General features: G+C 35.6%; 1 protein-coding gene across 5 annotated transcripts in view; it reads right to left on the bottom strand.

Annotated features, from left to right (window-relative positions):
* EXOC6 (exocyst complex component 6) overlaps positions 1-13,261 on the bottom strand; it is an 86,538-nt gene that overhangs the window by 23,348 nt on the left and 49,929 nt on the right. For all 5 annotated transcript variants that reach the window (XM_032115595.1, XM_032115594.1, XM_032115596.1 and 2 more), the window contains 2 exons: positions 8,221-8,362; positions 916-989 (listed from right to left, as the gene is read on the bottom strand). In XM_032115595.1, the coding sequence (XP_031971486.1) occupies positions 916-989; positions 8,221-8,362 (216 nt within the window). The remainder of the gene's footprint in view (positions 1-915; positions 990-8,220; positions 8,363-13,261) is intronic.

Genomic DNA, 13,261 nt, shown 5'->3' with positions numbered 1-13,261 from the left:
CTTTAATAATCTTGCTGTGAAAAACCTACTAAACTATTAAAAGCAAGAATATTCTTACTATATAGATAATTTGGTATGGAATTCTTTCTACTTTCTCTTATTTTCTAATGACTTTGATAGGCTCATAATGGTGCTGAAAAATACCATCAACATCTGCAGGCTAAAGATCCTCCCTGTGCAGTTAATGATTCATTTCACTATTTAAATGGTACGCACACTTACAATTTTGTGAAATAATAAATCATTTGTAAAAGCTAACTTCAATCATGAAAAGGCTTTGAAAATCATTTGTTATGGGTGGTTATAGTGTCTGAATTTACAAAGATTTTAGTAAATTTTAGTCTGGAAAAACCTTCCTTTTGGCAAGATCTGTGGGAAAGTGTTCCCAACATTACAGCATTTAAAATTAAATTAAATTAAATTAGATTTTATGTAGAATAAAGATCATCCAGTTGGAATAAATCTGCTTTCCAACAGTTTAAAAGAATTCTATGTAACAAATTCAGGAAAGGAAATGTTAAATAATGCGATGCCTGATTCTGCTACCCAGGGAGTAGTTTTGCAGACAGGAGCAAATGCTCAGAATGGAATCAGACCAGCACACACCAGGATAACACATACACTCTTGCAAAAAGGATCTTCCCACAGGATCTTCACAGAATTGTCAGGACCAAAATTCAATCTAATATTCCTGTAAGAGTACTACCAGTAGCACAGTGCCCCCTAACCACGCACTGGAGAAACAGTTTTATGCTAAATTACAGGGAATAGTGCCACTAATAACACTTCAAATAACTGCTTTTCACAACCAATTACATGGGAATGCAAAAACATGAAAGGTTCTTGAATTTAATAACTTCAGCATTGGTCAGAAGGGGAAATTAGTAGGATAAAAAACACCAACTAGTGTCTTACTTGTCTGAGGTCGATGAAAGCTAACTGCAGGGTGTCTCCCTGGAATCCTGGCACAGGCTCAGAACTAGCAAACACTGCAAAAAAAAGGTTAAATATTACGGATGTAGATTTTTTTTTTAATCTAACAGAAAAATGAAGCTCTATGCAATGTAAATGCTAGGTAGCATAGTTTCATAGGAATAGTTTGAACTAATAACTCACAGTGATTTAAACCAAACAAACCAACAAACAACCTTTTGACAGTTCTTCCAATAACCCTAAAGAATAATACTTTTAGGAGTATTACGAGAAATTTTGCTTAAAATTCTAACCCAGTAGTAACATTATGACCACAGAAAACAAGATATTTTTTAGCCTGAGGTGCATGATTACTGAAGAATTTCAAAATAATACCAATTTCATGGCTGTCAATGTATTTTCAAACATCTGCCTTTGTTACAGCATCCATGCTATAAAAACCTCAACCTCCAGCCAAATAGCATTAAAGGACAAACACTAAGGTGGGAGTTAGTTTCATGTGCAGACAACAGGCAGAAAGCCCCATGTGCCATTGTCAGAGCAGAGCTGAAATTCCTGCTTATGCTTTTTAGCCTGCTTATCAGTAATGACCTTCTGCTCATTTTGAACCCAAAATTGGCTGTCAGAATTGGCAGGCAAAAATATAATCATAATACAAAAAATGGTAACACGCTAGTGAAAGAAAGTCAGCTATTTATCTAAATCAGGAAGCAATCAATAGTTGTTCAACTTAAAAATAAATACACTTTTTGTTGTTATTATCCCAGTCACAAGTTAATAACAAATACCCACTGCCTCACATCCCCACTCAGGTTAGATATTTCAAAAGAAATTAAGTTAGATATTTATTTCAAAAGAAATTAAGAGTATTTTTCTTATGCCCTTCAGGTAGAGCTCTTAACAAAACAAAGTAGATACTACTGCAATAGTTTTAGAGAAGCATCATCTGAGGCAATGAAAGGTAATATTTTTTTCCAAGTTTGAGAAACAAGTCATTCAATGGCAGAGGAAACAGAACATATGCATCCAGTGCTAAACTCCACTGTTCCTAATACTAACATTTAGAAGTAATATGAAATCCTTAATATATTTTTTAAAATGGCTAGTTAGAAAATGTAGATTATATGGAGGTAAAATCCAGAAAACCACTGGTGTCTGAGCTAACACAATGGTAGAAAAATGGCCTCAAACATTTAGTTCTGAATGTATGGTTTCAACTTAAAGCAGACTAATGAATTCAGATTGACTATTCCACAAGTCTAAAAATGACTATACGAAACACAATTTAAAAAAAAGACTCTCACTTAAATGGTACAAGGAACTACTAAGACCATCTCAGAATATTTAAGAATAGCTTAGTAATAGATGGATATAGTATTAGAGTAGCAGCTTTACCAGTAGAAGCAGAATTTATTACTTGTATTACACTAGTGCAAAAGTCATGTAACACGAGAATGAATTGAACTGCAATACAACTTCATTCTTTATCAACTACAGAAATAAAAAATAGCAATCAAATGCCTTAGAGAGACCACTATAATGTCACAGACAAGTATTGGTAACATTGGCAAATGCTCACTGATTACTGTATTCAAGTGTGAATTTTAAATTGTCTGGTCTTCCTACTGTATAAGTAACACCAACTTTCTAGAGGTATTTTCAGGGAATTCTAATTGACCACAAACATGCCTTTAAAAAAAAAAAAGCTAAAAAACAGTAGAAAAAACATACCTTACACTCAGTATTTTATAGGCAGAGTTTTCTAAAATTAAACTCTTTAAAAGCAGCAAAGAGAAAACAGCCTGTACAATCACCGTACAAACATGCCTAAGCCTAGGAACTCTGGGCACCCCTCTGAACAACCCAGGCTAAAGGCTTATGTGTCTACATTGCTGTCTTCTGCAGGCATTTCATGGCCACTAAGAACACCTTTCTTACAGACAGTGAAGCTGGGCTCTGTGGTCAGCCAAACACAGCGTTTAAAACGGAACACCACACTCCAGCATGGAATTCTAAGCAAAGCTCCACAGTAAACAGGTAAGAAGAGATACATGAGTTGTGAGCTCTGGCAGCACATTAATAAGGAGGATATGCATGATGGTCAGAAGGGGTCTTTTCTACACCCCTTAAACCAGGAAAGTAAGGCCCATCAGATCACCTGATCTGATCCTAACTTTCTGCTCATACACAGTACACTGAGACCAGCTTCCCCCACCAGAATCTCAACTCCTCCAGCCACTCCACAACTGTAGTTAGCACTGGGAGAAAGAAGATCAATGACAAAAAAAGGGCTACAGAACTGAAAAGTAAATATAACTGAAAAGTGTGACCTTAAGAAAGTCTTTTCAGCTTTTGGCACTGCATACTTTGGGAGATATATGCCTACACCAGAATACTCTTCCATGCCATGGGGCAAATATTTGCCTCTTTTCTGTGCTCATCAGGGTAAGATAGTTTGGAATTTATCCTAATGCATTAAATAATGCAGAAAAAAATTGTTTCTCTACGTAATACCTACTAGCATTGCAGCTATGGAACAAGAAGCACACAATGTACCAAACTTAGTTGTTTTATCAGCTTTGTTCTCTTAAACTACAATTTTATATTATGAACGCATGTACAACATTAGGGACACTCATTATAGCACAAGCATTTATTCTCACATTTGGATCACTCTGACAGGTGACTACAATAGAATTTGTTTCATTATTTTAATTTCATGAGTTCAAAGGGCAAAAAGATAATCTACTTATGATAACAGTCAGACAGCTCCCCCTCTACCCTCAGTGCAGGGCTTTTAAGTTTTGCTAACAATTTTACAAAGCTAATTAAATATTTTCTACTGCACAGCGTATTAGGAAGATATTACAAGAACAGGATTAACATTCTTAATGTCTTTGTCCTAAGGGCCCTTTTCCAGATAGTAATGAGACACTGTCATATATACATCTTCTAAAATATTCACCCCCTACAATCATTCTAGACTTAGAGAGGATTTGGAGGGGTAGGGGGATGGTTGGTTGTTTGGCATAATGTGCATAAAAGCATTCCAGAACTTTATAACACAGGAGAACGAAGTGCAAAGATCACCATTAAACTGTCACTTTTAGGGACACACAAGTGGCTGTTTGGCAGCTTGAATCAGAATCTTAAATGTTCAGGAAAAATTCGTTGAAAATACACACTATGTGATCTGGTATTCACAAGGTTTTTGTTAACATCATCTCTTCCTCTGCTTTGCTGCTACTGTGCATATAGAACAATAACTTTGGCACAGCATGCATCCTCAATATGTAGAATCTCAACATACTTCCTGTAAGAGGCAGTTTAGGAATATAAAGAAGGTAGGATCGAACGAAACAAATATGTAGTAATACAAAAACAGGCTGGGAGGTAACACACACATTATAATGGTGAATAGAAATGTTGCAAAGATTACTTCAGTCCATTTTCTTTTGAATATTTTGCTTTGATCTTGTAATTACATTTTGTATACAGGATATATGAGAATCGACATATATATACATAAGTATTAATGGAGATCATAAGATAAAGGCCGTATCTGCTAAATGGAATTTAAGACATCTTTAACTGCAAATTGCACTGATTTTCTCTGCAATTCTAGATTTATTAACAGGTCTCTTCCTTTTATTTTCTCAAAATCCCATCTTTTAGACATCATCTGGTTGTGCCTCTCTGTTGGTCTGGGAATTCAGTACCTAATTCTTGACAAACAGTTTTGCTGTTCAGTGGAAGAAATTAAAAACCAGAGTCCAGACTTTGAATCAAAAGCTAAACTAGGACAGTTTTACTCCAGTCTCATAGCACTGATTCATAGGCAGGACAGCAAAGCTTTAGAAGTATTTTTAAAGGAAGAGCAGAGAATCAGGTGACTATCTCAGCTGCCTCAGCCACTTTGCAGCCCTGTTGGATGCTCCAGCTGTTCAAACACGCCTGGAGGGAGCCTTGCTGAGGGAGCTGCCAGCTGGCCAGGCAGCAGCCCCCAGTGCCAGCAAGACCTCGCTGCTTCCTCTCCCGCCCGTGCTGCCATACGTGACCGGCACATGAAGGATGGCCGCCAGCCAGCGAAGTTAACCTGACTGCCCAGATGGGAGAGAAGGCAGGTAAACTGAGGGGGCTCCAGAGAAGAATATCGTGTCTTTCCAAGGAAAAACAGGATCTGAGTTCCTCAGCCTCTGGCATGCCCACCTGGAGATTACTTTTGTGTGTGCTCAGCAGAGAACACTTTGCTCAAGATGTCACTTGCTCTTGGATACTGCAGCTCTCCACACAGTGGGTGGAAGGAGGGACTGTCAGGAAGCCATACATAGGGCTGTTCAGGAAAATACAGAGCACCCTACTTTGCACTAACTCTCTACTAACCCTTGCTCGATTATAGGCAAGACCCAAAACTTTTTCACCCTTTCACATCTGGGTGAAGAAGGATGCCCATTCACCCATATTTCATTCTGCTAACTAATCCTGCCTCACCATTCATCTGTGTTAAAACACATACATTAAAACATTTTGCTCTTCCAACAATTACAACTTCTGACAACTTCTAACTCTTTAATAAGAAGCTGATGTAAGCTAAATAGATCTGGATGGTGTCTCTGAAAAGCTCATTTTTATTATGTACACCTTTCTTCTTGTAAAGTGAGATACAATAACCCACATTTGAATTTCACTTCAAGAAAATACCTCCCCTTCGCAACCCGTTTCCTTTCTGGGGGAACCAAAATGTAATGTGCAAGCAAAAGACTAATCTTTGGATTTTATTCAATGGGACTTAGTACATTCTATTTTTTGAACAGTGCTGAAAGAATCTCAGTCAACCTAGTGGAAAATAACCACTGAGAAAGAATGGTACAAAATACAGGGGTAAAACACTGCTCTAGGTTATAGAATTTGAAGAGGAAGTGGAGAAGTACTTTCATTAGAACAGGACAAACTGAAATCATACTGAAAGAGTTTGGAACCTTTGGAAGGAAACAAAAAACTTGCTAGAAGAAGAACAAGATGATGATGATCTTTTTTTCCTTACAAATCATGAGACAAGACCATCTGATGCTATTATTATTATTGTTGAGCAAAAATATCAGATATTTCCAGATTTTCTGCGCTGCTTTTTGAAGTTAGCTACTATAGGTACTACACTGCATGAAAATTTAGTGCAGGATAATGAAAATCACAATTCACCACCAGATCACTTCCTTCCCTTCCACCTTCCTTTCTTGGAAGTCCACTTATCACTCTACCTATCCTTTGCCACTAAGAAGAGCACTTACAGACTAACAGATTGCTGGATTGTTCTTTGGACTGTTGATTGCTTTTTAACAGAAAAGAAAAAAGCTAATAAGTTATCACATTTTCCTGATTTTATTTAGATCTCTCCAGTACACATCAGAAAGAATAAAATTAAAGATCAGAAAAAAAATTCTAGGATACTGGCAAGAATTTTTAAAAGTTTACCTTCAGATATTAATAACTTTCTACATCTCATCTAAATTCTTAGTTCAAAATTCATCTGAGTATACTCCATTGTAAGTAAAATGTCAAACCCATTAATACAATACAGTAGAAAACTCGCAACAGTTGTGAATTATTCGCACACTCTAAGCACTAATTGAAATGTCACTGTCGTGTCCATTAATCCCAAAGAATCAAAGAATAAAGCTGGGGGAGGGTGATGAGCAAGAACATAAATCATGGGCATCACAGTGAGGCCTGGAATGTGCCTGTGATGGACCTTATGAATGAAACCACATCATCAAAGCAGTCCGAGCAAAATCTTGTGTCACTCCTTTATTCCACAGACTGCAAAATGTCATTTGTTGCAACACACTATTCTGACAAGCTTCCATAATTGCATTTAAACTATTCAAAGGGTTTCTGTGAAAAACCAATTCTTTTTTTCTAACATGCTTTAAAAGCCTTGCAGAAAGGAAGAAGTAAAGTTCATTCTATTAGCACTTGTAAGGCCCATGCTAGAAATTACAGAGTGGTGGAAAAGATGCATTTTTCAGTTTTTAAGTTACTAGCTTTCTGAAACTTTCTTTTTTTTGGCCCAAGTTTTGATATGTCCTGTCCACACCATATGCTCAGAATAACAGTTACATATAAAAACCATGTTGTCTTACAGTTATATTTTAACTCTAAAATAATGAAATGTTATCATTTTAGATCAAATAAAACTCTGCTAAGATTTCTTCACTGATTAAAGTTTCTGCTGTGCATCAACCAAAGATGGCAGACAGAATGGCAGTAAGAAATTAGGATAGCACTAATCAGGGCACATATCAGCCTTTGCCTGAGAAGAAAATGGTCTGAAAAAACCCAAAGATCAGATGACAGCTGGACACATTGGAACTTCTCCCTTCTTTGCTGTGAACATACTGTTCATAATGTGAAAGTCACCTGCAAGACATGCATTTTATTCCCTGTACTGCTAGAAATCCCAGGGTGAAACAGGGCATTGGTTCATCTACAGAGAGTAGTGAAGTAGTGTGTTGTTCACAGCTGGTATTTTAAATATTAGAATAATACTGTAATGGAAGCTTTCTTCACTGTTACACTATTTGTTCAGAAGGCAGATGATGGTTTAGTGGTTGCATTCATTCAGCTTGTTAAGATGAATGATTATGGTGTCAGTATTATGAATACCACATAATTTCTGTTTTTACAACTTTTTAATCTTTTTTGTATGAGGTAATTAATCCTGCCTTCAGTGCTGGATTTAACCAGTTTATAAAATAATTCTGATGCCATATTTTAAACAGTGACAGTAAAACAACATCTGATGTTTAGTAAATGTGTACTATTATTCTGCATAGTAAGGCAGTAGCTGTTCTAGGAGTGAGGAAACCCTATGTAACAGCACATTTAAAATTTGTATCATAATAGATGAACTCAAGAGGGAACACTAAAATTTCACAGACATTTGACCTTTGCTCTTAACCATCAAAACATAATATTTATGCAGTAGTTTGGGGCAATTTTGTACTAAACTAAGTCTTTACTGGATACAGTGATTATGATCCCATTAGGAGTAACAACAATGTATGTTTCAATTCAGGTACTTTAGTTAAAAGAAAAGTTTCAAAAAAAATTTCCGAGGAATGCCAATATACTTACTCATAAATAATTTTTACAAGAAGATGTACTGTAATATTATATTTTTAATAAAAGACAAAGTTTTAGTAGATTATGGAAAAAGATCACTGTACAGCTTACATTAAATAACTTTCTTCAATGTTAAGACCAATACAGATAGGAATATATACTTACATTCACACTGTATCACATCTAAATTAAACTGCTGAATTGCTCCCATGCTTATTTGTTTTAATTCACTGTCCAGTAGCATCTGCATTAGGGACATTGAAAGATGCTGGCAGGCTGACATGCAAGCTGTCTGGGCCACTTTTCCCTAGTAGAAAAAACAACAAGTTTTACGATAGAAACAATGATACATCACTAAAGAACTGCTCATCTGATTTGATTTTAATACACACTCTAAGTCTTAATGATACAAAACTTAGATTAGAAGGAGAGAGATCACACTTCTGCTATTTATTTGAGCTATTATATTTGTTTCTATTAGATCAGAGAACTACGTTAAATATATTTTAAAGCAATTATTGATATTTCTTCCAGATATCCAGCAGTCTTCATGAATACAAGGCCATTCCCAAAACAATGACAATTAAAGTTGCTGAAGCATATGAACAGCTTTGTGGATGTATTTAAATATTTTTAACCCAAACAGAATGAAAGCAAGAATGTAATGAAAATCAACATGCAGCATAATTTTAACAACAGTAAATTACAAAACCCCCAAATTTATTTAAACCAAAATGATTGCAATTGGTTGGGGCATTTCTCGTAAGAGCTTGTGCTAATTACTGGTAGTTTAATTGCTCAGATTCCATCTCAAAGCTTGTTGCTAAATTATTTTAAAAATTCATGATTATCCATCATCTTTTCAGGTGCTTAATAAATCAGTGCTGTCAGTGATCAACTACTTACAAAATGAAATGTAGCCCTCTGCTGTACAAAATAGAAATAATTTCCCAATCACAGTCTAGCTAGCAATATTGTTCTTTATCATCTACACATAAATGAGACACTTTTTCCAACATGAGATCAAAAAACAAAACACAAACTCAGACATTAACCTGAATAAATTACTTAAAATTTAGTACGGAAAAATTGAAAAAACCAAATTCCTACTTATAGTTAAGAAAACCACTTGAGACCAGACACCAAACCAGATGGCACCATTCTATTCACAGCACTGCCATCTTTTAGAACAGAGTGATCTTGGGTGTCAAATGCAACTACATGATAACCTCTGCAGTTTAATGTACTGAAACCACTCTTTTCAACTGATGTGTATGTTGAATGATATTGAAACAAATGTAACAACACGTTTACACAAAATAAATCATAATAACAGAGCTATTGGAGCACACACCAGTATTGTTTTACTCCTATCCATCAGTACAGTGATGTCACCTGTTTCTCTGAAGCAATGGTTCCCCAGCTGTTTTCTGCAAAGCCAGGTTGATCGATTCATTGCTGACTTCCAGAAACACACAGAAGTAATGAGCAATTACAATGGACAACAGTTCGCTGTCCCAAAAAGTTTGGAAAGTTCTGCTCCAGCACCTGAAGAGCCAGATCTTGTCCTTAAAAAGTCAACTTACTAACATTACTGAATTTCCATGTACAGAAAATTTTCCTAACAGAAAGCAAATCTTGCCCCAAATATTTTGTGCTTTAAAAATGTGTTATTTGTTAAAAGGTAATTAAAATGCAGAGAATACAATGGAAAGCCTTCAACTCTCCTCATGTTCACACTGAAACATTAAATGGCTGTTGCTAATTCTTTTTTAGCATTAGGACACCTTGAACTGTTAGGAGCTTTATATCTAAAATGACATGTCAGCTTCTTAATTGAAAATCTCAGAAGAGCAAATAACATTTTTGAGTAAAATAGATGAACTGACAACAAAGAATGTAAGAAACAATGCAAGAACAGCATGCTTAAAAGTCTCCCAAACCAAACAGCAATTATACTGGGAGACATGCAGCTATATTCCCCAAGCAGAACAATATCAATATGAATGGGGCAAAAAGAAGAAAAAAAGAATAGGCAAGAAAAGAAGGAAAAGAGAGGTGAGAAAGGGACTCAATGGGCCACAGTTCATGTAATTACAGTGTAGTATGTCTGAAATACTTAATGGAAATGTCGTTTTGATTTAATGGAACAACTAGTGCATCTCTGTTTAATGTACTGCTCCATCAAATCAGCTCCATGTCCTATTTATGCTGCCACTATAATGTAATAAAAGTTCAACCAGATTAATAGGTTGTCATGAAAAATTTTAACATTCAGTTTATTTCATATGGAAATAATGTGTACTCATCTGTTATCTTAAATAAATGACAGAATTTTATATTTCTAACAAGCACGTGTAGTTAATTGTTACAATCTGGCAAATATCAATAGTACTGGAGCACAAGATAATGGTTACAATACAGAAATGACATGGCTAAAGCCACTTGGACTTTAAATAAGTATCAATACATGTACATTTAACGTTGATTTTAAATTTTAAATTTAAAATGTAAGCATCCTAACATATAAACTATTTCCAACTATGTAACTTGAACTACAGGCTTATTGTTCAAATGACACATCAACAAATACTACAAGTTTACTATACACAGTTGATACTTAATAAAAATCACTCAATAGTCTCAAATTTAGAGAAAAAATAAAGCTACGCATATCTATCAATATGCTGAATTTTAACTAAGAGAAACATGAACTATACTGTTATCCCTCTTCAAAATTCAGTGCTTCCCACTTCAAAATACATTGAATGTATCATACCCAGAAAAGAATAAAATTAACATTTGTGTTTGAAAAATAAGATCTATTTAAAAATTCATCTCCGAATTTCCAACGTGTACCACATAATCAATTCCTTGCCATTTTTCCATAAAGCATTTTGAAGAGGAAATAAAGGGTTCATGAACATAGCAATAACATTTCTTTTTCAGACTTGAACAAATGTCAGTTAATTTTAAAACAGTCTTGATGTTTGTTATTTCTCAGTCAGTTGTTTTGCTTTTTTAAATTACTATTATTATTTTTTAAGAGGGTGGGGGTGGCCATGGTTATCTAGCAATTAAATACCTATATTCAATAGCATGCAGAGATTCAGCAGGCTTCTCACATCCGCCCCAGTTGCCTCCCATTTGGAGACACTACTATTGTCTCTGCTGTGCCTATGCTAATTGCTCCTATCTACAAAACCTATTCTTCTACTCAATCAGTGTAAAGTTTAGGAAACAAGGACCCTATTCTATACGCAAAAACACCTGCTAACAGTGTTAAAGGCAACTACTTTTTCACCCAGCCTTCACATTTTGCTGAAATACAAGTTTGTAAAAAGAGAAAACCCTTAGACAAACTTCTTATATTTCAAAGGAGCTTGTAAAGAGAATCTGCTGACATATTAAATCCTTTTTTACAGGACCCAAAAGCTTTTCTCCTAAGAACAATTGTAGTAAAGAGACATTTGGCTCCTAGGAAATTCCCAAAGGGTTAGCCATATGCATCCTTCCACGGCACCTTCGCGGTGCTGCTTTCTAAAACCCATGCTAGCTGTCTCAAAAGCAGCTTTCATCATTCACTATGGTGTCAGTCAATATGATTTATGGACTGCATTCAACAAAGTCAAAGCATACAGAATGAGAAATATGACTACAATCTGCTAATTTGTTTTGTATTGAGCCACTTAGGAGTCAAAGACCTGATGTCAGGCTGAGACCAGCAACACAATTAACCAGCCAGTGACAGATTCATCCATCCTCCCTGCCAGGCTGTGCCAATCAAAGACAGCATGAAGCAGCAGTTGGAGAAGTCAGTAAGAAAACCCATTCTCTAAGTAGCCTGTGGAGGCTGTTGATTGACAGTTTTTGAATATAGCTGCAGAAAACCACCACCCCTTCACCCTCACTGCAAGCTGTGAAATTAGGCTTTTGCTGCCAATCACGGAAACAATAAAATAACACAAACTGCTATCCTCAGCATAAAAAGAAAATAACAAAACTTATCCGTTGAATCTAAGATGTTAAGATGAAGAATTAATTTAACAATATGAAATAACAATGTTATTATTTCTGAAAATGCAAATAAATTAAACATACAAATTTCATCACTCAGGGTTAAAAACTCCAACTTTTGAACTACTGATGGAATACAAGTATACTAAAAAAATGAATGGAATTTTTAAGAATCAATTTTACTTCCTGTCTCTGCCCCAAATGCTACTGAAACAATTAAAAATACCTAGTTGAAAGTTAATTTGCAACTGTCTCTTTTCAATGGCCACTCTTTTCCAACTTTGTATTGACAAGGCACATATCTAGAATAAAATTTCAGCTAATTCTAAACTTAGATTAAAGCCACTTACATATAGTCCCACTACAATTTCAAGTTAACTGATCTGGAAATACAAGGTAATGTTTTTCCTTAATTCTTCAAAATAAAACTAAAAAAGGTAGTTGCTTAATAAAAAAAATGATCATCCAATTTATTTAATGAGATTAATGGCTGTATAATGAAATTTTAATTCGCTGTTTGATTCAAAGCATCTAGTGGCACTTCAAACTGCAAGATGAACTTAAAATGGGATGTAAACATAATCTCAAAAGATTAAATTCTTGTGAATTCAGAAAACAGAACCATTAAAAACTGCATGACTTCCAAAAGCCACACAGCTTCTGTGCTCTACATTGCTGAAATTCTGCTAGTCCTCGATTATGACATAATCAGCAGTCTGAGACCTATATAACATTACCAGGAAGAATTTCTACACAAAACACAGAGCTCATGACACCTATTAGCTTGACAGGTCACCACAATGCTGAGTATTCAAATGATGGAAGTGTTGATTGGAATGAACCACCGTTGTCATCTAGTCCAGCCTTCTGCTTGGAGCACTATTGCCAACACTACTTCAGGTCTATTGACCTTTTTCCTGCAGAGCCTTCAAAATAACTGAGGATGCGAATTCAGCAGCCTCTTTGTGCAATCTCCTTCAAGACTGCATTACTGTCTCCGAGCACACTTCTCACCTAATACCAAAACTCCATCTCCCAAGCTTCTACCTGTGACCACAGACACGTCTGAATTTGTCAGTCCTACCAAGAAGTTTGTTTCCATCTGTTTATTTGTTCTTCAAGATGTTGTAGGCTGCCCCTAGATCTCTCCTCAGCTTTCTCTTCAACAGACTAAATACTCCATCTCCCT

Source organism: Corvus moneduloides, chromosome 8, assembly GCF_009650955.1.
Source record: "Corvus moneduloides isolate bCorMon1 chromosome 8, bCorMon1.pri, whole genome shotgun sequence".
Taxonomy (NCBI): Eukaryota; Metazoa; Chordata; class Aves; order Passeriformes; family Corvidae; genus Corvus; species Corvus moneduloides.
The sequence above is the reverse complement of the archived record's forward strand: the minus strand, read 5'-3'. Positions and strand labels throughout refer to the sequence as shown.